The sequence below is a fragment of the Lampetra planeri genome, chromosome 30, assembly GCF_965212315.1.
Source record: "Lampetra planeri chromosome 30, kcLamPlan1.2.h2, whole genome shotgun sequence".
NCBI lineage: Eukaryota > Metazoa > Chordata > Hyperoartia > Petromyzontiformes > Petromyzontidae > Lampetra > Lampetra planeri.
Window position 1 is genome coordinate 598,680 of NC_136136.1, and position 26,627 is coordinate 625,306.

The window sequence follows — 26,627 nt, forward strand, 5'->3', positions numbered from 1 at the left end:
AGGATGGAAGAGAGGGGAAACGAAAGCCATGAAGTTCGCTATCCCAAGAATTTGGCGGGAACCCCTTTGACCACTCTAGTAACTGCGACTTCTGCATGGTGGACCCTTCCAAACGTCGAACTGGCAAGAATGCACCTGCTATCACGTATCCGGACCTTCCTTCATCCATCGCCCCGGTGCCACACCGCCATGATCTCCCCGTACCCACTCCCCCGGAGAGAGAGCAGCCGTCTTTAGAAGAGAGCAGCAAGTCAGAGAGCGAGGAAGACGTTGTAGATCCAGATGACAATTTCAGAGGTGGAGCTGAGAAGAGAAACCCATACTACCCCAACCAAAAAGACCTCAACGACTTGATCAGAGATCTTGGTCTCACCAAGTCAAATGCCGAGCTTTTGACGCCTAGGCTCAAGCAGTGGAACTTGTTGGATGAAGGTGTGCAAGTCGCAGATCAGAGGAAGCGTCACCAACTATTTTGCAGCTTCTTCACCCGTCAAGATGGGCTCTGCTGCTGCCACAATGTGACCAGTCTGTTCGAGGCAATTTGAATCGCCTGTAACCAGAATGAGTGGCGCCTCTTCATTGACAGCTCATCCAGGAGCCTCAAAGCCGTGCTGCTCCATAATGGTAACAAGTACCCGTCTCTTCCCCTGGCTCACTCGGTGCACCTCAAAGAGGATTACAACAGCATCAAGACCTTGCTGGACGCCTTGAAGTATGATGAGTACGGCTGGACGGTCATTGGAAACTTCAAAATGGTGGCATTCCTGATGGGTCTCCAAGGCGGTTTTACCAAGTTTCCCTGCTATCTTTGCCTTTGGGACAGCAGGGACACCAAGGCGCACTACTACAGACAGGACTGGACACAGCGGAACGAGTTCTCTGTGGGGAGGAACAACGTCAAGTGGGAGCCACTGGTGGACCCCCGGAAGGTGCTGATGCCACCACTGCACATCAAATTCGGCCTTATTAAACAATATGTCAGAGTTGTAAATAAGAAGTCGGCAGCCTTCAAGTACCTTCAAGACTTCTTCCTTTCAAGTTTCAAGTTTCATTTATTAGGTATAGCCCTGTGAGCCATGCGGCTCTTGAGTCAGGTGCAACCGCAACAAACAAAATATGAACAGAGAACATCTTAAAGCGACGACGCGCAACAGAAACATCCTGGATAAACCAGCAAATATAATTCCGTAAGCTGTCTGAGGCAAAGGTCAAAGTCGGTATCTTCGTCGGACCACAGATAAAGAAGATCCTTGAGTCCAATGAATTCCCCAAGAAGCTCACTAGTCAGGAGAAAGCAGCTTGGAACAGCTTTGTCGCAGTGGTTCGTAGCTTCCTGGGCAATTACAAGGTCAAAAACGATGTGGAGCTGGTTGAGACTTTGGTGAAGAACTACGGCACAATGGGCTGTAGGATGTTCCTCAAAGTCCATATCCTTGATGCTCATCTTGATAAATTCAAGGAGAACATGGGAGCGTACTCGGAGGAGCAAGGCGAGCGCTTCCACCAGGATATACTGGACTTTGAACGCCGCTACCAAGCACAGTCTCACGAGAACATGATGGGAGACTACATTTGGGGGCTGATTCGTGAAAGTGATTTAGAGTATAATCGTAAATGTCGAAAAACTACTCACTTCTAAATCTTTTGGAGTCATTTTTGTATTTCTTTAGTATAAATACATGTAAATTTTGATTCATATGTTTTTTTTTTCTTACTTTATGTGAACGAAAAGAAAAAAAATCGCCAGTCTTCTCATTGAAAATACGTTAATTTCAAAATAACACTGTCCTGGTCACAAAAGCGAAGTTTGTGGGGAATAATAGCCATTTTCTATACTTTTTAGGCAGGAACAAAAATTGTGTTACATAGTGATTAATTATTGTTTCTACATATATTAAAAATAATACCATGTAATTTCGCAAATTAAATTGCTGCACTGTCATTGTTAATGGCACAAGGCAGACAAAAGCAAGGGCAATTGCTAAATATTTGGGTTATTAAACGACACATGGGAATATCGGGAAATCATTTTCAGATTCGATTGCAGATGCTGAAAGGCAGAACTCGGTACGCGTTCCCATTAGCACGCACGAACGTACAAATGTCACGGTGGCCTGAGCCACCGCATGCCAGATTGGCCCAAGTTACTCAGCTCAAGAGCAATTGCTTGCCTGCTCACGCCACTGTTGGAGAAAGGGCCTCCGCGAGAGGGCTCTCTGGTGTGTTGGGAGCGGTGTGCGTACCCACACTTTGCCCCACCACACAAACGCTCACTACGGCGAACCCATTCGTGCTGCAGGGCGGACAAAGGCGGTGGGATACTGAGGGAGCTCGCCCCAATATTGCAGCTGCCGTGCCGGGAGATGGACTCGAAGCGGCGATCTCTGCATTGCAAGTCCAGGGCGCTAACCCATTAATTACACCAATGTGGTCGCTCCTGTCGTTTCGTAGCCAAATATCTACAATCGTGACGTTTCATTAAATATCGTTTTACGTGCACACAACCGTAAACTGTTTTACCGTTATGTTTCATGCGATTAACGGTTAAGCCTTACACAATATTTTTACAACTGTACTAAAATATCAGCGAATCAAAAACACCTCCCACTCAAGCACACGCACACGGCACCTTAAATGAGGCAAAAAAAACCTCAGAGATTCGTATTATTTTAATTACGTAACGAAACGTTAAACCATAAACTGATCTAAAAAGACACGCACAAACTGGGACACCCAATGCGTACAGTGCTGGATAATGGCAATCTACCACGCCATTTCAAATAACCAACATTGGGCGTCAGGGCAGGCCACGTTTAAATTATTCTCTTTTTTATATCACACAAAAAATTACCGCACATTTTCCATAAGATCCGCTCGACATTTTGCCATCAATACCCACGAAATAATAAGCCATAAATAACGAATAACGGTGGGGTAGAAGACTCACCCGTAATGCCATGAATGTCACACTCACGTCTGCCATGCACTGAATGGGTGTGAGAGGGCACTACATATCCCACATCCGATAAACACCGAGGCGCGCGATCGCCCAATCGGATCGCTCCCGAGCTGCGAATCGGGGACGCTAATCAGTTGTACGAAATCTAGGGACAATTGTCCATTACATCATCGCCCTCGAGTGTCGGGGATCTCTTCGCCACCCACACCCTCTCTGTAAAGCGTAGTACAGATAAGCGCGAAACGCTGAACGCGGATTGGTCGGTGCGCTCGCCACGTGATGCTGACCGTCTCCAACCAATCGCGCGGCGGGTCTGCGACTTATTCGCGCTGCAAATTGCAAAGGCGCGCGCACGCGTGCGGCCTAGGCGAGAAATGTGTAAGTGACGGGTTCTTTGCACGCTAATTGCGCCATTAAGCTACAAATAATTACCAGTTGTAGGGCTTACGACGGAGTGTTGCGTATTTAGTTAAGCGGTGGGCATTGTCCGGTTTTGAGCGTATTACAGTGAGCGGGCTACAGAGGTTAAGAGTGGGCGAGTGACAGGCTTCTACTTCAGGCCTAGGCCTCTTGTCAAGGACACGCGGGTTGCCATGGAAACCCGAATTAAATGTGACGTTAATAGCGCAGTAAGTCAAGTGCAGAGTTAATTGAGGCTTAGTTGCTCACTGTGTCGCGAGTCGTTACAGTGATGTGTATACTGGATGTGGTGTGCCGAGTGCACAAATAATGTCCGGGTCACCGACCCGGGCTGAAATTAAGCTCTGGTTTATAATCACAAGTTATGACAAACTACAATGTTATATCATATATTGATACGCTTTAATACAGTAGTTAAATCTTAGCGTTTAATTCTGCCAAAGCAAAATGATTAAAACATTTTACGATTGATAAAACGTAAAGCATAACACGAGTAGTTTGTGCATATGATGAGTCTCTTGTAAAGTGCGCTTTAAAAACACATTTGACATCATCCACAATCGTGCACCACTAATGTGGTAACGTGAAATCCCAAATTCATAATGTTCAGTTATACATCAGTATTTGTATACAGATTGCAGTATTTAGCTATCAAACTGTTTTTATTTTACCAGGCAAGGCCCACTGAGCTATGTGGCTCTTTTTCAGAAGCGACCTGGCCACAACTGACAGCTCAACGAAGTGGCTTATCACGTGGACATTCATAGCAGCCAAATAATCTAAATGCAGGTTTCTAAATATAGAGGGAAAAAAGGACCTGGAGAAAAATCCACGCGACCACAGGGAGAGAGACGCGCAAACTCCAAGTATACAGGAGTCAGTTTCTGGATAGAACCCACGTCCGCCTGTAGACTAGGTGAGGTAGTTAACATCTCCTAGCCACCATAAAGGTCTCCCCAAGCTGTCGCCTGTTGTCACACTCCTGCGATGCACCAATCCATGATGTGCCCGCTGCACGCGCGCTGAACTCGTCACTCCTTCCTCTTGGTCGTGTTCCCTTATTGAGTTTGTGGTTTGTGTTAACACATGTGCGTGTGTGTGGTGGGTGCAGGGACCCTCCGTACTCTTATTGCACCACTATCCTCTCTCGGCGATGTCTTCTGCAGGCGGTTCAGGTCAGTACAGCACTGCTCTGCATACGAGGGTTGCCGTGATTCAAGATCAATATTCACTACGAGCCTTTTACTCGTCCAAGGACGGTTGTATTTCAGTAAATCTGAAACTTGCAAGAGAAAAGCAGACCGCGACGTGATATTCATTGCATCCATTCGTGTGCAATCTGTAAGGCCGCGGTGACACAGACTTCTTTCATTTGTTCATCACGACGTCCTTTTTACTTCGATGTCTCAACAGCGCTACGGAGATCGCGTGACGTGAGGGTTCTGCCTTTGTAGTGAAGGTTGTGAGTTGACGCCGAGGAGGGGGGAGGAGGCGCCTCGCCCCCCCATGTCAAGTGACGTCACCCGCTAATTAATTTTTAATGAGAGGGGGTGTTCATTTGGAAGACGTCATCTCTTCATGATTATTAATGTGGGGGGCTGTTCGATGTGGAGTGACGTCACCCGCTCATGATAATTATTAATCGTGGGGGGGTCCATGTGGAGGACGTCACCTGTTCATAAGTATTAATGAGAGGGCTGGCCGACGTGGAGTGACGTCACGCGCGGTACACAGACATTCTTGGCTCATATTCACGATATGAACCTTATAGAGGGACCCCAGGGTCCCATAAGCCCCCGGCTCTCGCATCAACTGCGTTGCGACGTCATTTTATGTCTGGTAAAGGCGAACGATACGGCAATCTATTCCTCTCGACGAGCTCTACATTATGCACTAATCAAAGTTTCAAAGTTTTGTTTCTTCTGCGCATTCGTCCTCGTTGCGCTTGCACGACATGACAACAGAATGATACGCGCCAGGTGGGTCACAGCGTTGATGTGTGCGATGGTACGGAGTCGCCAAAAATAAATGAATTAATTACGATTTTGACTTCCGTTTATTTTGGAACCCTGGGGGCCCACCATAAGGTTCATTTGTTGATCATCGAGATATCAGTTTATAATTCGATTTCCAACTTTCTATTGTTTTTGTGCTTCGCCATGCTGGTGTCAATAAAGATGACTTAAACTGCAGTTCATTCAACATAAGCTCATCACAAGCCGTCTAATTGTTGCGACTTACAATATTGAAAATGCAGAGGGCTCTATGTTCCACTAAACATTACTCCATGAAGAAAATAATGACATAATCAATCACCATGCTGTCAAGTACTCCAGAAATCTATTTAGCTAAAAAGTCATGTAAAGGCATAATGCCTGTTTATTTACAACTTTAATCGTCTTATTTGTAATTTCACAAATGTTTTGTCCGGCAATAAAATATTGTCAACTTCCAAGCAAGCGAAAAAACCTAAGAATATGATTCCAAGCAAGCTTTAAACTTGCAGCTTACCACTCGTGAGATACACGTTCTAATCACAGCTTTGTCCACGGCACCATCCAACTGCTGCATGTGAGATGATACAAGCGTGAAACTCTGTCTCCACAGTGTGTCGCCCGCTAGCGCAGCCATCCAGAAGATGACTCGTGTGCGCGTCGTAGACAACAGCCCCATGGCCACCAAGCCCTACCACCGCCCGCCACGCGTCATCCACGTCTACACCAAGAACAGTGTGGGCAAGGTTGGAGACATGGTCCTCCTCGCCATCAGGTGAGCTCAGGGGAACATCCTGTCGGCGGGTCTTGTGCGTGTGGTAGATTCAGTGCTGGGGACTCATATTTCAAGATGCCTAGCCAGTGTGGGAGAGAGTAGCGCAAATACTCTCTGGAAGGGCTCTCGAGCGCCGTCTAGTGGAGGACCTTCTGCTCGCAGTGGTGACGACGTGATTCAGGGGTTCACCATTACCCAGCATAAGAGGTATGTGTCTTCTCACCATGCGACCCATCTGTACCCAGGTGGAGACTGCAGCAAAGATGAAAAAAAAACTCGATTCTAAAATCAAATTTTTGCCTGGAATTACGACAATTCATAGATCATAGGAGGCGGTGAGGGATGAGTCGTTAGATGGCTCACAGTCGCGAGCGTGTGCTGACCTCGTGATTCTTTGCGATCTCTGCTGCTGCTGCCACCACAGGGGTGAAAAGAGGAAGGCCCTCATCGTGGGCCACAAGATGAGCTCGGGGGTGATGACTCCTCGCTTCGACTCCAACAACGTGGTGCTGCTGGAGGACAATGGCTCGCCCACGGGCACGCGCATCCGCGTGCCCATCCCAACGTCGCTGCGAAGCAGCGAGAGGCAGTATTCAAAGGTGCTGGCCATTGCGAGCCGCTTTGTATGATCATGGTCCCGCTGCTAAGGCGTGGGTGGAGAGCGAATGGAATTCAATGGAAAACCGAGCCAACTATGTCCACGTGCAGTTGGGTGTTACATAATTTTGGCCATACTCTGAGAATGACGGAATTTTTGGCTCGGTTGCTCTGTGATAAAATAACCTGCAGAGAGTATGTGAGACGGTACAACAACACTGGCTGAGCGGATAAGAGGCACTCAAAGGACCTCGTAAATAATACTGTGATTTCGCCTTCCAGGGGCTGGTTTCTAATGCTCGGTGATGCATTGCTTACATATAGAAATGTGTTAAAATTACATCTCACGGATGGCACCATTTCAATACAATTGCAAAATAATTCAAGAATCAATCATTGTTCCATTTGTATCGACTGCTTCATTCTGTCACATTGGTTCCATTTGCACAAAAGTGGTATTTAAATGCGACTTGCTGGTTAAGATTAAATATCAGGAACTGCACACATGCTTTATATGTATTAGCACTGTTGCTACTGAACAATCTGTGATTTAAAGAAAAAACCTTTGTCTAAAATGTTCACTGGCTGAGTGTTTTTCATTCATAAGTTTGTGATATTTATAAAGCTGGTAATGTATCATCGTTGTGAATGAACAATTTGCACGTCGTACCCAACGTACAAACGTGTGATTAACCACACGACTGGGAAACCCAACGTATAAATATTTTAATTGAATCGTAACTGTAAGAAAGGACATTGGTGTGTTGCTTGAAATTGCCCTTTGAAAAAAATATATTCTCAAATGACATGGTCGGTGACAACTCTCAACGAAGGAGTTTTATAGGCAGCACAGGGGTTGAGTGTTAGGAAGTGCAAAACGTATAAATTGTAACGGATGTGAACGTGCATAAAACGGGGAGCATGTGTTTTCTTTGGAGCAGACATTGTGCCCAGTTTCACCCCCAGTGTATGTATAAAAATTTGAGAGAGCTACAGATGTTTTATATTTGTACATTTCCCGAGAAGCACCTCAATAGTGCTCATTGTGCAGTGTGAGTGATTGCTAAATACCAACCAAATAAAAGTTTTTTTTCAAACGGATTTCTGTTTTCATTCACAATTTAAAATATATATTCCCAATGTGGTCATTAAAACCACTTCCCTTTCATTGCATGCCAGCCATAACATATAAGTCACTGCCTGAAATAATTTCTATGGGAATAATAACACACGCATGTTTGCATAACAACAACAATTAACATGCTACGTCTTAATAATTCATACTGCCTTTCAAGTGGCATTGACGATAACTGATGGTTACAGATAAATGTTTATTTTCAGTGGCTGTATGAAAGGAAGTGCATTAAAATGTTTCTCGGCATAAGTATGGCCAAGGTCTAAAATACCCTTTCAATCCAAACATTTTTCAGTGAGTAATACGAATAGAAGTTCAAGCATCAGAGTCTGCAACCCCGATTTTCAGGAGGAGAAAATCCAAGCTGCAATGATAACTCGGTAACCTGCTTTCTACTGCGATACAATGTGTATAGTGTTTACATACAAAAACGCATCGAGACCCCGTATGGAATATTGGAATAGGGGCGTCCTGCGGAATTGAATAATTTTATATAAAAAGAGGAAAATCTTGAGCCTTGACGAGAAAGAAAGGGGCGGAGTGGACAGCAGCAGGAGGTGGGAACACCCACCGACTGCATATTGACTGCAGGCTTTGACACCGAGCCTTGGTTGCTGGAGTAAAGAGAGGGGAGAAGTATACAGGGGCAAGTCCATGGAGGATCTTGAGGATGTTGAGGACAATCTGCTTCAATGGTGCATCGTTGGCTATAGGTGGGGTTCTCAGGTTCCACCTGCAATCCGCCTACCCTGCCTCCAAGCCGTGCAGCTATGGCCATGTGAGAGCGTACATCGGCCGAGCAAGCAACATCAAAGAATGAATCTAGAAAGGAGCAGATGTGCCCCACGGCTGTAACGACCAAGGAGCTGTCGAAGGTAGCGCTGCTGTCAGACTCAGTTCAGCGTGATACAGAACACTGACAATAGGTGGCAATGTGGAACAGGACATCAGTCAAGTTTGGCGCACTTCTAAGTTTCGTTCTGTAGCTAAACATGATTGTATACATAATACACAACAGACGTGTGTGTTTACATTGTCAAATATTGCCTTCGCGACCATGAGAGCCCGAGTTTAAATCCCATCTGGGGGCAATTCATCCTGTCCATCACACACCTGGGGGTTGGTGGGAGGTCAGTGGTGGTTTGTTGTGTTAAGGACGGCATGTGTCATTGTGGATTTCCCACTGCTGGCATGACTTGGGGCAATAAATATGAGCGTCACACACGAGACATCTGAACGGCCCATTTGCAGGAGCCTCTTGAAAATGAGTCTCGATACTCGATGAGGCTTCCCTACGTATATGTACAACTGTAAACGTGTCATTGTTTATTTTTAATACAAGAGTAATACTATTAACAAATACTCTTTGTTCTTTCGGTAAAGTCACGTCGGTAGAAATAAAATGAAACAAATCACGACGTTTCGGGCGCAACACAAACGTCCGGACGCTTGTGTTGCGCCCGAAACGTCGTAATTTATTTTATTTTCTACCCACGTGACTTTACCGAAAGAACCAAAGAGTATGGATCCCTGCAGTCACGAAAGCTTCAAATCAAGATAGAATATTAATACACATATACAACTCTTCGTAAATGAAGGATGAAGCCTCCCCATGCCCTGTCAGCCATGCCTCCTGTGTGACCATACTTCACCATTCCGTGTCAGTCATGGCTCCTGTTTGACCATACTTCACCATTCCGTGTCAGTCATGCCTCCTGTGTGACCATACTTCACCATTCCGTGTCAGTCATGGCTCCTGTGTGACATACTTCACCATTCCGTGTCAGTCATGCCTCCTGTTTGACATACTTCACCATTCCGTGTCAGTCATGCCTCCTGTGTGACCATACTTCACCATTCCGTGTCAGCCATGGCTCCTGATTGACCATACTTCACCATTCCGTGTCAGTCATGGCTCCTGTGTGACATACTTCACCATTCCGTGTCAGTCATGGCTCCTGTGTGACATACTTCACCATTCCGTGTCACCCATGGCTCTTGATTGACCATACTTCACCATTCCGTGTCAGCCATGGCTCCTGTTTGACATACTTCACCATTCCGTGTCAATCACGGCTCCTGTTTGACCATACTTCACCATTCCGTGTCAGCCATGGCTCCTGTTTGACATACTTCACCATTCCGTGTCAGTCACGGCTCCTGATTGACCATACTTCACCATTCCGTGTCAGTCATGCCTCCTGTTTGACATACTTCACCATGCCGGGTGGTGCAGTGATGTGGTGCCAGAGACCGGTGCAGGTACCACTCGTCACGTGGTGGTGCGCTGACGACTGCGCCACCGCTCCACTCGTGTGGTTTTTAATAAACATACCTTCTCAATGTTGGATTATATTATAAGTGTTATATTATGGTCATTTGAATACACTTTTGTCGGCACGTAAACAGATGTCAGAAGTAATTTGTGCTTCGTGTAGTGCATATAAAACGCCCTTTGTCGTGGTATATTTGTCTTGATACGGCCGTGTGTTTTATTAAGTGTGATGAATTACCGGCCGTGGTTCTAATCAAGCTTCCATCATCTGGCTCAACGAGCCCCAGGCGTTGTTGGAAGAGCGAGTTGGTTGTGGGGGTGGTGGTGGTAGTAGTGGTTCTATTTGCCGAGTTACGAATTTAATACGATACAATACGATGTTAGTTTTCACGATATGGCGATTATCGCGATAACAGTTTCCCATAACTCTATATTCACGTTTGTCAAGTTCATCTTACCGTATTCGCGCTTTGCTGTACCTCCAGTACAAATAAAGATGACTTTCAAAAAGTCCTTCAATGGCACTTCACTTAATGTAAGCCTGCCACAAGTCCTCATAATCATTTTAACTTTACAACTTATAACACGCATGCCGCTAGTTACGTAATAAATTAACACATGAAGAATCCGTCAAATTAACTCCGATAAGCGTGACGTCTTCGCCATGTTAATGTCAATTACTCATTTAAAGTTTTACAATGCACCGATTGAATAGCGTACAGCTACTTGCTTATTTATTTCTTTAAAACGCAATACGCATTGGCAGGAGAATCAATGTGAAAACCTCGCAATGTGTCCAACATGGGGACAGCCCCACGTGTCACCCTCAGTGACAGGTGCGTGTCGACGGGGAGGGAGGTGGGGGGTCCAGGTCACTGCGCTCTGTGGATGTCAGAGAGCCTCTCCCCCCCGCCTGCACGTGCTACGGAGGAGGCGGCCCGGGGCCCATCCTCCTGACGCCAGACGCCGGGCCTACGCACAGCGGCGCACGGCACGAGTTGGGATATTTCCGCAACGGTTGAACTCTGCAGAGTTGGCAGCGCTCCTGTAGAACTATTGTGTTTTTGGCCGACAGTTGAATGTCTGCGAGCGAGAGGTATTATTGATTCAAATGCCTTGGCTTGCACTCGACTCGGTGGATATTTTCGCGTCAATGTATTTCGTGTTTATGAACGGAAAGGAGTCCGGAGTCGGAGCACTTGTCAAAGAATGTAGTCCTCGTGCCGAGAGTTCACATTTAAGACAAGCGTTCAAAAGTAAATGCATGTAGCACACATACGTGTACACCTGAATGCGCTGTTTAGATCCAGTAAATATGCAGAGAATCAGCTGCCAGACTATCCATCAAATAACCCATTGGAGGCAACAGCCTTGAGACACCACCAAAGACTTAATTAGAGACCCCAGCAGGGACCCGTCTGTCATTCTACTTCTCTGAAGAAGCCATCGGAGACGAGTCTGACAGTCTGACGAGTCTGACAGTCTAATCAGTAACTAGTCAGCCAGTCAATTGTCTGCTGACTCAACTGGTGACTAGTCTTGGCAGTGTATTGTCTGGAGACCCAACCAGAGACTGGACTGTCAGTCGATTCTCTAAAGGCTTTCCAACATAAACAGGAAGCTCAATAAAATTCCAGCTCAACTATTTAAAAAGCGCCGTATTTATGGAAAAACGCTTTTTTTTGTAGGTGACACGGATAACACAAAACGGCTTTGAATCGACCATGAACAGGATTTGAACTCGGGGCATCTCACACCTGGGAAGTCCTACTGCTCGACCAGGGGAACTAATGATTATGCAAAGCAGATTTCTGTCAGTTGTTGTGCGTGCCAAAGACATCCGCCAATAAATATCGGCGGTTATTTTATGAACCGAAAAAAGGAAGCTGAAACTGGACTGTCAAATCGCCACCACCAACCCCCAACTGCGATGGCACCGCTGTATACGCCCGGGGAATAATCTCTGTCGGATAACTTGCTCAGAGATCCCGAGGTTCACGCTGGTGTGAGCGCATGTGCCATGGTGATAAATACTTTGTGGAGAAATTACTGTTCGGGGTACAAGTGTGAGAAGAACGCCGCAAAAGTACTGAACCATTTTTTCGTTCACGTTCCACAACGTTACCAGCGACACGAACGGCACAGGAACATTTGGCCAAGTGCTGTCAGATGCTTCATTTTGAGTTTGTTGATATTCTTTTTCCACACGGATAATGGTGAGGCTTCGACAGCTGCCCGGCTGATTTAATCGGGAGATCCGTAGCAGCGCTCAACAACGACAGAACACTTCCAAAGCAGATTTCATTATAGCTGCAATTTTGTCACACCCACAGTTACAGTGTTCCTTTAAAAGCACGTATAATTTTGCACAAGAGTGTTCTAAAATATTCTTGGTTCTTTCGGTAAAGTCACGTGGAAGGGAAATAATAGTATTTTATTATGTTTTATTTTTATTATTTTATTACTTCCCTTCTACGTGACTTTACCGAAAGAACCAAGAAGATGAATCCCTGCAGTCACGAAAGCTTTAAATCGAAGTGTTCTAAAAGTCTATGTTTACCGACTAAAGCCTGGTAGTCGTAAAACAATTTCCAGGAGGGTCGTGCATGGAGGATGTTTGACTAATGGTCAGTTGCATATGAAGCGTCTTGAGGAATTTCCTCCCTGAGTGTGCCATTTCAAACAGTAGAATAGGGAGAGAGAGAAAAAAACACACACCAACTGTTTTACGTAACTGGCCACAGTTGCTTTCGGAGTGTTCATGCGTGTGGAATGAGACGTGGTGAGTTGGAGAGTAACCACGTGGGGAGCGGTAGTGTAGCAGGTAGCGCTACGCTGCGCTACGAACCTGGCGACCCGAGTTTGATTCCCGCTCACGGCCAACACCAGTAACGATTATCTGAACCGGTCATGGGCCTCCTCTAGGTCGACTCAGACTCAAATTAGTACCTGGTGAGGTGTGTAAACATTTCCACTAGGGAGACAAAGGCGGCCGGACGTGGTGCTGGCCACCCACCCCCTCGTGTGCCGTGCCTGCCTTCATAGGTGCTCGCTATGATTTTAGTGGTAGTGATTATGTTGGTGGTGGTGATTGTGATAATGATGGTGGTGCTCATGGCAGTGATGATGGTGGCACCTGGGTCTCGGGACAGACCCAGGTGCCAACCCATGGCACCTGGGTCTGTCCCGAGACCTCGTGTCGGCGAGCATTCGACACTTCACGTGGCCTTAAAGTGCACCTGGCCTGGCACAGGCGCCGTGGAGTCGTCACCGCCACTTAGTGGCGAATGTTGTTGTTGGTAGTGAAAGTGGTCGTGGTTAATTGTAAACGATGGCGATGATAACAGTTCATAATCGTGACAAATAACATCGGTGACATGTACGTGACGTGGCGTGGTTTCTGGTGATTTCTCCAACTCGTGATGCTGATGATGCTGCTGATGATGATGCTTGCACGCCGCCCCCTATTCTCGACACGTGCGTCCACGCACGCGCGCCCTCTCCACGACGAAAGTCCCCCCGCGGGTGTGAACGCGCGCGAGGGGTGATGTCACCCGCCGCCGCATGCGAGACACACACAGATACACGTACGCAATGGTGGTGACAAGGTCACAGCGCCGGCACGAGCTGCTATTGTAGGAATTCACCGTACGAGAGTTGACGCTTTAAAGCTCGACTGCTGCGTGTCTTTGAGCACAAGCGTGTTTATAATAAATGTGGCGTTACTGCGTGGGCAGAGACACGCGCTCGCAGCGCATTGAGAGTGTTGCTAAAAACTCATCGACTCTGCTGCTCTCAAAGGACTACAAGAGACGTAATTTGGTGACGTTCCAAGAAATCACCATTGTTTATTGGAAGGAGATTTCTCTTTTAAAAAATCTCAGGCGAAGAGCCTTTACAATTTAAATGAACAAAAAAATCACAGATAGAACAGTCAGCACAGAATGATGTATATTTGCTATAGCGCTATATAGTTTGTGTTGTCCTTCCCCCGCACCTCCGATTAGCACGATTGGCTACAGTACATACATCACGGGGAAGGGCCATTTACTAAAACGTCGCCTATACGTTCCTTTTAGAGCGCTTTTGACGGATGTGTTGAGCCTTTGTTGTGTGTGTCTCTGTTGTGTGTGTCTCTGTTGTGTGTGTCTCTGTTGTGTATGCCTTGACACACACGGTTGGTTGAGCAGCCCGCCTTGCAGTTGTAAGATTAAAAGTTTAATTCCTGCCCAGAGACACTCAGAGTGAGAGTCAAATCTGGGTACGTGCAGGTTTCGCTATCTTCATGCGGTAGATGCGTTCTGAAAAAAAAGCACACAAAACGAAACCGCACGAGACAGTTGCCAACCAAGTAGCGCACACACAGTACACACACAGTACACACTCAGTACACGGCACACACACACACAATAGACGGTACACACACAGTACACACACAGTACACACTCAGTACACGGTACACACACAATACACGGAACACACACACAATAGACGGTACACACACAGTACACACACAGTACACGACACACACAGTACACCGTAGAAATAGGTGAGCTGCATATACTCGAAATCGCACAAACCGAACCCGCATAAAGCGAGGGAAACCTGTATTTGTCCAGATAGACCGATATTATCATTATTCAAAACACATTGCTGAGGAGGGAGCTGGTAGGAACGTTGGGTTGCTCGGTCAATGGCCAGGGTCAACGGCGGCGTGGTGTATTTTGCAAATATGCCCGACTGTGAGGGCGGGCACAAGCGGGCGTGAGTAGGTTAAACGTTGAGTTTTATAAGGGCACCACAGGGTGACCAGCCCCTCCCCTCCCCACCCAGCCCCACCCCACCCAGCCCCACCCAGCCCCTCCCTCCCCTCTCCACCCAGCCCGACCCCTCCCATTTTTTGATGCACGACGGACGGACACAATAACCCTGTGGGCTGGTGGAACCAGGTGGTCCCTACGAATATTATTAAATGAATATTTTATTATCACCAACAGCCATGATCAATCCACTGCTGGATGAAGGCGTCCCAAGCTGCCACCGCTATCCAACACGATCCTGCGATTCTGCGATCCACTCCGCATGCGCACATGAACCGATTTCATCGCTCCGTCTCCTGGGTGGACGCCCTCTTGGAAGCGCTCCACGTTGTACGTTATATCACGTGACGTTATATATCTATAGGTGGCCTGTATTTATAACAAAGTCAGAATCAGAATAGTTATTTATACTGGAGGAATCCGATGAGCTATAAAGCTCTTTATAACAGATGTCCAGGAGGGGGGGGGGGGTCAGAACGTTACAACAAACATCACAAAACACGATAGGAGTGCTACGCATTGGAAAGATAAACAAATCACAAAAAATATAAAAATAAAAATACACTTTTTTATTTTTCTACCAGGTAAGGCCCACTGGGCTACATCGCTTCTTTTTCAGAAGCGACCTGGCCACACTTAATAGCTCAACGAAGTGGCTCATCACGTGGAAATGTGGGGGGGGCAAATCATCTAAATAATATAAATACGTAAGAAGTCATTGCGAGCAGATGTCTCAAGGGAGGAGCTGGCTAAAAATAAACTCGGGACACGGTACAAAAAGCCAATTCCAGTGTGCGAGCACAAAAACCCCGAGACAATATACATTATGCAGGATGAACAAATTACAATTTTAGCTTGAAACAGATGGTCATACGCATCATTGTTCGCAGCAGCTGCAGTCAGCATCACCATTATCGTTAACTTCACACTGCATGGATACCTGTTTATTTATTAATTCAAAGTTGACGAGACCCCGATTGTCGAAACCGGTGCAGTTTTGCTTGCTTTGAATCAACGCTGCTCACATTACGCACTCCCAGAATGCCGTGGCGCTGATGTTCATGTTGCGTTCAATTTATTTTGACATTTTTATTGAAGTCGGCGCTGTACATCGATGATACCCAAAATCCAGTGGAGGAAACTCCACGTTACTATGCCAGCCAACGTCTCTGTCGAGCGTGCGGTGACTGCTGCAGCCACTCCAGAGCGGCGTCCACTTGACCGGCCCCCAAGCACCGACGGGGGCGACAGGACTCTGACCACCGCCATTCGAACTCGCAGCTGCACACGCGAGGCGCCGTGCCGCGCCGGCCACTGCGCTCCTGCCATCTTCGTGACCTTTGTGCGAACACTTACAGCCCACGGGGGCATTGTGGGAAAGCCATATACCATGTTAGGGGGCTTGATCACAGACGCTGGCGGGTTGTGTACTCTCGTTTTGTAGCAATGACCCCAGGGGGTGATTCATGTCGACAGCGGCGAGACAGATTCTGGCCGCTAGAAGTGCTAATTGTAGGCAGCTGAGTGTCACCTCGCTGGCCACTGAGGCCAGTTCGCAATCTCCGAGGGGGTGAACGTTGATACACGTGTATTCTTTAATTAACACGAGCACACTTTGTGCACGTAATACAATACACACCCGACACTGTTACACACTCTCCGTCTCTCGCTAATGCGCAACTCTACACTGGTTGCTAGCCGACACACGACGCCAGCCGTCTGACACTGACGGCGCTGCACCGAGACAGCCAACTACGTCGAGCAGCGGCGCTATTATCGAGTGGAGACGACAGCGACGATGGCGACGGGGATCCCACTCCAAACGACAGCCCCGAGCTCCCCCTGGAGGTCCCCTTTAATCCTGTCAGCGCGGCCTCGCGTCCCTTCCGTGACCTTTCCCCTAGATCCCTCTCGGGTCTATCACGTGGCCTGCTGTCAGTCAGGGCTGCTACATTTGAGTGGCGTGTCCTGACAGCCAGCCATCCGTCAGTGTCCTTATTGCACGTTGGATAACGATACAGAATCTATGCGTATGCATCATTTGTCTATCTTTCTAAATATATTGACCACCATTCAGAGGGAGGAGGCACAGGAGACGAGGAAGGTCTTGGACTTGCACTTGATCAGGGGCAGAGTCTACAGCGCGCATGGGGAAGGGGGAGGGAATTCTAGACCATTGGGGGCAGCAGAAGGGGGGGTGGAGTGACCTCCCATTGCATGAAGGATGATTGAGGGTTTTGAGAGAAGCCCTTGGTCGCTGGAGTAGAGGATGTGCGTAGCGGAGTAGGGACTGAGTAGCGGAGTAGGGACTGAGTAGCGGAGTGGGGACTGAGTAGCGGAGTGGGGACTGAGTAGCGGAGTAGGACTGAGTAGCGGAGTGGGACTGAGTAGCGGAGTGGGACTGAGTAGCGGAGTGGGGACTGAGTAGCGGAGTAGGGACTGAGTAGCGGAGTGGGACTGAGTAGCGGAGTGGGGACTGAGTAGCGGAGTGGGACTGAGTAGCGGAGTAGGACTGAGTAGCGGAGTGGGACTGAGTAGCGGAGTGGGGACTGAGTAGGGACTGAGTAGCGGAGTGGGGACTGAGTAGCGGAGTAGGACTGAGTAGCGGAGTGGGACTGAGTAGCGGAGTGGGGACTGAGTAGGGACTGAGTAGCGGAGTAGGGACTGAGTAGCGGAGTGGGGACTGAGTAGCGGAGTGGGACTGAGTAGCGGAGTGGGGACTGAGTAGCGGAGTAGGACTGAGTAGCGGAGTGGGGACTGAGTAGCGGAGTGAGTAGCGGAGTGAGTAGCGGAGTAGGACTGAGTAGCGGAGTAGGGACTGAGTAGCGGAGTGGGGACTGAGTAGCGGAGTAGGGACTGAGTAGCGGAGTAGGGACTGAGTAGCGGAGTGGGACTGAGTAGCGGAGTAGGGACTGAGTAGCGGAGTGGGACTGAGTAGCGGAGTGGGACTGAGTAGCGGAGTGGGACTGAGTAGCGGAGTGGGACTGAGTAGCGGAGTGGGGACTGAGTAGCGGAGTGGGACTGAGTAGCGGAGTGGGACTGAGTAGCGGAGTGGGGACTGAGTAGCGGAGTGGGACTGAGTAGCGGAGTAGGGACTGAGTAGCGGAGTGGGACTGAGTAGCGGAGTAGGGACTGAGTAGCGGAGTGGGACTGAGTAGCGGAGTAGGACTGAGTAGCGGAGTGGGACTGAGTAGCGGAGTAGGGACTGAGTAGCGGAGTGGGACTGAGTAGCGGAGTGGGACTGAGTAGCGGAGTAGGGACTGAGTAGCGGAGTAGGGACTGAGTAGCGGAGTGAGTAGCGGAGTAGGACTGAGTAGCGGAGTGGGACTGAGTAGCGGAGTAGGACTGAGTAGCGGAGTAGGGACTGAGTAGCGGAGTGAGTAGCGGAGTGGGGACTGAGTAGCGGAGTGGGACTGAGTAGCGGAGTGGGACTGAGTAGCGGAGTAGGGACTGAGTAGCGGAGTGAGTAGCAGAGTGGGGACTGAGTAGCGGAGTAGGGACTGAGTAGCGGAGTGAGTAGCGGAGTGGGGGCTGAGTAGCGGAGTGGGACTGAGTAGCGGAGTGTGTAGCGGAGTGCATCGGGTGCGATGAGTCGGGAGAGGTAGGCAGGGACGAGTCCAGAGGATGTCCAAGGGGACGAGGGGCGAGCAGTGTGGTGGTCATCGGCTCGCGTCGTAGTCGAGACAGACAGCGCGGCCCAAGTCTGGACACAGTTACACGTGGACTTCGTTCGCACCGTACGTAGCCAACCACCCTCATCGAGGTGACCGCAGGTTAATACATTCGTTTTAACAAATCACATCGGGTTATTTCTTTTAGTTCAGCACAAGTTTAACCTGACTTCTATTAACATTAATGCATGCATGAATTATCTTGAAATTATTTTGGACTTTAATATTACAGCTGCCTTCTTTAGTATCTATACAAACTAATTGAACTCGTTCGTCTTGAGTCAGTTTTTTTACGTCTTTTCCCATCAAATCAAAAGAAGAATTGATATTAATAATGGTAAAACAATGCTTAAAGACTAAACAATTCGCCATCGGTAAAATAAATTGAATAACCCGATATGTGCTGACGTCTGGGCCACCCTGCAGATAGGTGGCCTTTATATCGATGAGAAACTAGCGCACCGCACTCGTTTACAATTACGAGGCGGTCCTGTTCTGAATACAGGAACTGCAGACATACTTTTCTTCAGATCATGGCAAAATGATGAATATCATCATCATGATCATCGAGCTAAAAATACTCCTCTGCTCGACGAGAGCCTCGTCGTTACACCGGAGGACAGTTGCGAGTGGTCACCGTTCAACTGGAGAAAGAATATGCACGTAAATACACGAGAACTAATTTCGTCACCCTCGCCGCTATATATAGTAACACCTTTAAGTCAAACGCAGCAGCAGCAGGCAACACCGTGTTCCTTCGTGCCGTGCCACGTGGCGACTTGTAACTTATCTCAGCAGAACAAAAAGACACCGAACAAAATTGATCTGCGGGTCAAATTATTCGTAGCTGGTAAGAAACAGGTTGCCCTGACCTCTGGTCCACGCGCTGACGGAGATTAAAGGCGTTCGCATTCCATATTGATAGCACGGTCGCCAAACAACGGTCACCCTGCAGCGGCGATTAAAGTCTCTTCCCGTCGATTTGGGGGCTCAAGTGAAGCGACGTCCGAGCTCTGTCACGCCGTGACGCGTGGCGCGTCACTGTCGTCTGTCGCAAACGATTCGCATCCAGATCACGTGTCGACACACACACACGCGGCCTGCCGTGATTTAAGGATGTTTTTCGCTCAAATGTAAATCCGATTTTTTAAATCCAATTCCATGGGAAGCGCTCAATTTCGTCGGTTCTCGAAAGCGAAGGATGTTGTGAGCATGGACAGTGCTTGGGTGAGCGACCAGCACGCATACGACAGCTGCTATAGGCTACACACTCGGCAGGGGGCCGTGCAGCAACATCCATTGTTTCGTTCGCCAACCCGCACCGACCGTTGCATTACTAAATGAAGGTAAGGTTACTGCGGATACTTTAAAGTGTCGGGTCGATTACGAACAATGTCAACTTGGAATGCATTTGAAATATGACCCACGGACTCGCATAGAGACCCACGGACTCACATAGAGACCCACGGACTCACATAGAGACCCATGGACTCACATAGAGACCCATAGACTCATAACTACCCCTCGAGTCGCATAGATAGCTCTGGACTTTCACAGAGACCCATGGAGTCACATAAAGACCCACAGGTTCGCATAGAGACTGCTAGACTCGCACTGTCTATATGGAGAAGATTGACAAAGAACTTGTTACCAGCAAAGCTTTAAATAAAAAAAAAAATGCCCCCGTGTCTCTAGAATTTGAACCTCGCATTATATGAAGTAAAATGGTAAAAGTTAAAGGTACAGCCCTGCAAATGCTGCTTGACGCCACTGCCGGCAGTAGGGCCTCCGCCACACTGAGCTCCACAGCGCCCCTCTCCCCACGCTTCACCCCGCCGCTCGCGACCTGCCGACCGATGGGATGCGGCGGAGCCCAGCGGCGCTGCTGGGTGCACAAGGCGGGGGCAGGGAGGGAGGGGGGCGGGAGGAGGGCAGGGAGGGAGGGAGGGGGGCGGGGGGAGGGAGGGGGGCGGGAGGCGGGGGGAGGGCGGGGGGGCAGCGAGGGCGGGAGGGGGGCGGGGGGAGGGAGGGAGGCGGGGGTAGGGAGGGGGGCGGGGGCAGGGAGGGAGGCGGGGGCAGGGAGGGAGGGGGGCGGGGGCAGGGAGGGAGGGGGGGCAGGGAGGGGGAGAGGGAGGTGGGGGCAGGGAGGGAGGGGAGGGCAGGGAGGGGGGCTGGGGCAGGGAGGGAGAGGGGGCAGGGAGGGGGGGCAGGGAGAGAGGCGGGAGGCAGGAGGGGGGCGGGGGGAGGGAGGGGGGCGGGGGCAGGGAGGGAGGCGGGAGCAGGGAGGGAGGCGGGGGCAGGGAGGGAGGGGGGGCAGGGAGGGGGACGGGGGCAGGGAGGGAGGCGGGGGCAGGGAGGGGGGGCAGGGAGGGGGGGCAGGGAGGGGGGCGGGGGCAGGGTGGGGGGGCAGGGAGGGAGGAGGGGGAAGGGAGGGGAGGGCAGGGAGGGAGGCGATGCCACCGCTACCCCTGGCGCAACTATCCTGGCTCAACCACCTCGATGTACAATCACAGTCGCTGCTCTCCGTCAACATGAGCCGTGCGAGGGACGAAGGAGTCTAATGAAGATCCAAGTCTTTGTTTAAGCAGCCAAAACATCACTACTGCATTTTGGAACGCTACCACGCGATACGAACCCAATGCCAAATGTTTGCCCGCGTATCATTCCTGGAAAGGAAGGCACTTGTCTGCGCGTGAAGCAAGGGCTGCTGCTCCACGCGTGCTGGCTGCTGATAGTGCACGCGGCGCGGTCAGCTTGTCAATCTGTGGGATTTTTCCCTCTTGTGCAATCTCGCTAACCTCTTCCTAACCCCGCCACAACTGGTCCCGGGTTTTGCTCAAGTGTGCGCTCCGCATCTTATCTGCCCGCTTAGCCGCGTGCGTGCGCGTGCCCTCCCAGTGGGGAGCGGCGGTGCGGTGGTCGGCGCACTGCACTGCGAGCCCTACACCGGCGAGTTCGATTCCTGCTCACGGCCAACATCAGTGACACACATGTGTGAACCGGTCCTGGGCCTCCCCGTAGTCTCTGTGTGTAAACATCAGCACGATGGAGACAACGGGCAGCCAGGCGTGGTGGTGACCCACTCCTCGTGTGCCGCGTGTTGGCCCTTCATAGGTGCTCGTGAACAGCGCTTGCTCCAACAGTCTGCTCAGGTTAAATGGGCGATCTTGGTCTGTGCCCTTCCTGCCCCGGTGATACCTGGCTGATTGCGTCGATCCAGACGGCCGGGTTGGTGGATTGTGGAGTGACGGGGTCTGCGTGAGCTACCCACATAAAACTATTAAAACAACTAAACTATTTTTTTATTTTTCCAGGTAAGGCCCACTGAGCTATATAGCTCTTTTTCAGAAGCGACCTGGTCACAAATGGTCACTTAACGAAGTGGCTTGTCATGTGGAAATGTATAGCAGCCAAATACTCTCAACGAATGTTTGTAAATGTGGAGGGAAAAACCGGAGGACCCGGAGATAAATCCACACGACCATGGGGAGAGAGACGCAAACACCAAATACACAGCAGGCGTCAGGGTCGGGATTGAACCAACGAACCCACGACCTCCTGTATAGCAGGCGAGGAAGGTAACATCTCCTCGCCACCGTGGTAATGAAGTTCTGCTCCTAGTAGGCGGCACGACAGGGTGGCGCAGTCGTGCCGCTCGTGCCTCGCAGCAAGACGCCCCTGGGTTGACTTCCCGACAGTGGAGCCTCTCTGCGTGGAGGTGTAAGTTCTCCCCCTGTTGTGCATGGGTTTCCTCCCAGTCAAAAAACCCCACCATGGCACTGGTGTTGGCCAAACGTCCCAAATACTTCAAATTTACCAGCAAACTACGATAATATGGTCTCTGCATCGCGCGCTTTCAGGTGCGCTTCTGCGGCCGTCTGGAACGCTCTTTCTCCCGATATTAGGAAGCCACTGGAGCTTGCACTTTTAAATTATCTAGATTGAAAATACATTTCTTTAGAAAATGATTTTTGTGTTTCATTTATTGTCGTTCCCCCGCACCTCTGATTAGCACGGTTGGCTACGTACGGTGCGAAAGAAGTTCAACATATATATTTTGGGTTTACTTGAAGCAATATTGCCCCCCCTCTGCCCACTGTGAAAACTTGTCGGGACCCTCCAGAAAACTGTCTTGAGACTCATCAAGGCATTTGTGGCTAAACAAGCGGAATCATAATAATCAGTGCGACTGACGTAGTGTCACAAATTTGAATGTTACCCACTTATATGTATCGGATTCCTCCAAGTACTTCAGTTTACATTGAAAATAAACTGACACAAACATCCTCAATCCTTACCCTGTTAAATACACCTCAGAGTCTCAGTGTGGTTTGTGGTCTGGGGTAAATAAATAATGACCTCCATCGATGTGGTTAGAGTGATTTTTTATCTTGTCATTCTCGGAATAAAAGGTTTGGCCCACTGCCGGAATTATGTTGAACATGTATGTATGTTGAAATTCGTGCGGGGGAAGGACAACAAACTTAACACAAAAAGCAGTTCTAAAAAAACGAGGTTTCAACTTAGATTGAAAAGTGCATAGCTGCAGTGGCTTCCTAACTTGGAAGGAAGAGCGTTCCAGACGGCCGCAGAAGCGCATCTGAAAGCACGCGATGCAGTGACCGTCTTTGTTTGATGCTCAGTCAAACGCCGCTGCTGCGAAGATAACCGGCGTCCGCGTGGTGGTTTATGTTCCTTGACGAAATCAGCGAGGTGTTGTGGCTCATTTGTGGCGAGAACTTCGTGTGTAACGAGTGGGACCCGATAATTTATTCGTTTGGCAAACAGAAGCCAATGCAGCTCGGCGAGCACTGGACGGACGCGGTCGGATCTTGATGTACCGTCACGACGCGTGCCAGAGAACTGTGGGCACGCTGCAGCTTGGCGAGTAATGCTTTTGCCAGACGTCCTGTAGAGTTGCAATAATCGAGCTTTGTCGATACTATGCCGCACGCCACCGTGTTGCTTGAGTCACGACTCAATAGTGGCCCAATGTGTTGTAGAGCCCTGGTAGGAAAATTGCAGGGCCTGACGATATTTTGCACAAAATTACCAGCAAACTCCTCGATTGAGTTTACACGAAGCAATAACCCCCCCCCCCGCCCCGTTGTCCCCCACCGTAAAAACTTGGCGAGACCCTCCTGAAAAAGATGCTTGAGGCGCTTAACAAGCGGAATAATAATAATAAGCATAAAAGGTATGCTACTGACATCGTGTCATAAACTTGAGTCTTCCCCGCTTTTCGCATTCCTCCAAGAGCGTGGAGAATACACTGACACAAACATCTTCAAACTTTACCCCCCTAAACATACCGAAGAGTCTCAGTGTGGCTTTGTCTGGGGGAAATAAATAATGACCTCCATCGATGTGGCGAGGGTGATTTGTTATCTTGTCATTCTAAAAAAAAATGTTTTTCCCACCGCTGGCGTTACATTCAAATTATGGGAAATCCCCGCGTGCTTTCGCACGGAGACCTCGACGTGGAAAGAGTAAAGCAACGCGTTCGAGCGCGTAGTCATTCATTGAACATGTTTGTTTAAACACAGGGGCGGGAATTAATGGCCTTCTTCACAAGAGTCACATCGTAACCCTCCACGGAAGGCAACTCCGTGACTGAATCCAGACCCCCAGACGCAGCACGCCGCTGTCTCTGCCCCCTCGACCACCTCGCGCCCGGCATCGCCTGCAAGCCGCGCGCGCCACGGGCCTCGTACCACGCGCGGGCGATGGCCGCGTTCATGGAATTCTTCCACGGAGAAGGTCCACGGTCACTCTTCTCCGTGCTGGCGAACGCAGTCGGTGTAATTACGCGTTGCGAGTTGAAGCTGCTTTTTTTATGAGTTACATGCCCGTTTGCTTGTTGTGATCGAGCTGATATTTGTTGAGGATTTGTCAAAATGTCAACACAGCTCTTCGGTGATCACCAGCGAAACGTCAGAGTACTCGAATTGTTAATGTCGTGGATTTACTCTCCAACACACCGGTGTGCTGAACTAGTAACTAATTGGCATGTTTTGTTTACGTGACAAACATTACTAATTGGCTGTGTCGGGTGGCGGCGGGTTTAACGACACATTTATATCCACGCGATCTAACCCAAACAAAATACATTATGGATATTGGTCGCGAAATCCTACCACGTGTTAGACTGACAGCTGTTTGTGTTCCACTTTTGTCCTCTACCCACCCATGCATGGCAGGCTCAAACGCCCTCCAGCGCTGTCTCTCATCTGGAGCTGATTCTCCACCGAATCGGACATTTGTCCCTAAAATCCAAAGCGCATTCCCTGCTCTCACGAGCGGTTATCTCTCTTGTAGTGGTCCTTGTGACGGTGGGGGACATTCCATATTCCCATGCCAGGGGCCAGTCAACTCCAGAGATGACCACTGTTCACTGAACGACAAAGCGGTGCTCACTTTTATCAAAAAGCCCAAAGAAATAATGGGGCTAAGCCAGCCAGCCAGCCTTCGACCCGGATTTGAACTCAGACACCTTCCAAAACAGCGAGCCGAGCGCTTTCACCGCGGCTACCACCTGGCCGGAAATGCGTATAAATGCACTTAATAGGAGCTCGCTAACAGCGGGCCCCACGTGCCCAATTTAAATGTCAGTACGTCATTGCGCGCGCGCGCGCACACGCCACAGCCGGAATCCCTAAGCACGACGCAGGAGGCGTTTGGGAGTTGAGAAACACAAGATATTCCTGCAATGCCACTCAGACGGGACACAGCCTCCTGCCCCCTCCACACAGCCAGCCCTGGAACACGCGTCAGACACACCGCGTTCGTGCGTGCGTAGGTGGATGGGGAGCGGTGGCGCAGTGGTTAGCGTACTACGCTTCGAGCCCGGCTGTTTAACCGAGTTAGAATCCCGTTCACGGCTACCTTCAGTGACGGATATCTGAACCGATCATGGGACTGCTCTCGATTCGACTCAGTTATAAAATGAGTGGCTGGTGGAGTGTGTAAGTATCGGCGCTGGTGAGACAAAGGCGGCTGGGCTTGGTGCTGGCCCCACGACCCACTCGTGTGCCGTGCTGGCCTTCATAAGTGCTCGCTAACTGAACTTGCCCTCACACCCTATGCAGCCTATCCAGGGGATGTTTGTGTGTTAGAGCGGTAGCGTAGTCGTTAGCACACCACTCTACAAAACTAGCTGGCCACCTGTGATTCAATTCCCGCTCACGGCTACCATCAGTGGCGAATATCCGAACCGGTCCTGGTCCTCCTTAAGGTCGACTCAGCCTTAAATCACTACCTGCTGTTGTGGGGAGATTAAGGCGACCCGGCTTGGCGATGGCCACGCCCCCCATCTCGTGCACTGCTCCGGCCTCACAAACAGCACTTGGCTCCATCAGTCGGTGCGCCTTTACGGGGGATCTTTGTCTTTGTGTGCGTGGGAGCGCTGCTGCTGTTGGAACACGACGGTACGATCCCAGTGAGCGAGGTTTTATAAACTCACCGTGCACAACATCATCAGCAAGTCGGATATGAAGCCGTCCTGGGCCTCTTCCGAGTACCTGGTGTGGTGTTTTGAATTCAGTACCTCGGGTGTGGCACGGGTCACCATCACCCATTCATTGCCGTGCCAGTCTGAGTGTGGGCTTGCCAACAGCTCTTGCCCCATTCAGCCTATATATTACACACGTGGTCCATACTGTGGAGTGCTTCTCCATGTTTGAGCAGTTCATACAAAATAACAATCTTATGCAGTCACTCTTTATCGGTCCCTATCGCCCTCCATTAAATAACATGCATTTATATATTTATTTAATTGTAATATATATGAAGTGTTATTCGCAGTGTGTCAAATCACACTGATACATTTCAGCCATCTGTGGGGCTCCCCTGGGATATCCAGGAATCAAGTGAATAATATATGACCATCGAGGAAGTGCTCACCTCCTCGTTATAATCCCGAGCCCATCGTGGGAATACCACGTCCGTGTGACAAGAGACCACTTCTATCCATCAGGCATCC

General features: G+C 49.5%; 1 protein-coding gene across 2 annotated transcripts; it reads left to right on the top strand.

The window, feature by feature from the left end:
* The first annotated feature begins 3,210 nt into the window (after positions 1–3,210).
* MRPL14 (mitochondrial ribosomal protein L14) lies at positions 3,211–7,846 on the top strand. Of its 2 annotated transcripts, none has more exons than XM_078608389.1 (4): positions 3,211–3,337; positions 4,491–4,554; positions 5,987–6,148; positions 6,573–7,846. In XM_078608389.1, exons 1-4 carry the CDS (start codon positions 3,334–3,336, stop codon positions 6,775–6,777), a joined length of 435 nt encoding a protein of 144 aa, XP_078464515.1. In that variant the 5' UTR covers positions 3,211–3,333; the 3' UTR covers positions 6,778–7,846. The 2 variants fall into 2 exon arrangements, with proteins under 2 accessions (XP_078464515.1, XP_078464516.1); XM_078608390.1 differs by lacking the exon at positions 3,211–3,337 and adding an exon at positions 3,570–3,588.
* Positions 7,847–26,627: the final 18,781 nt, after the last annotated feature.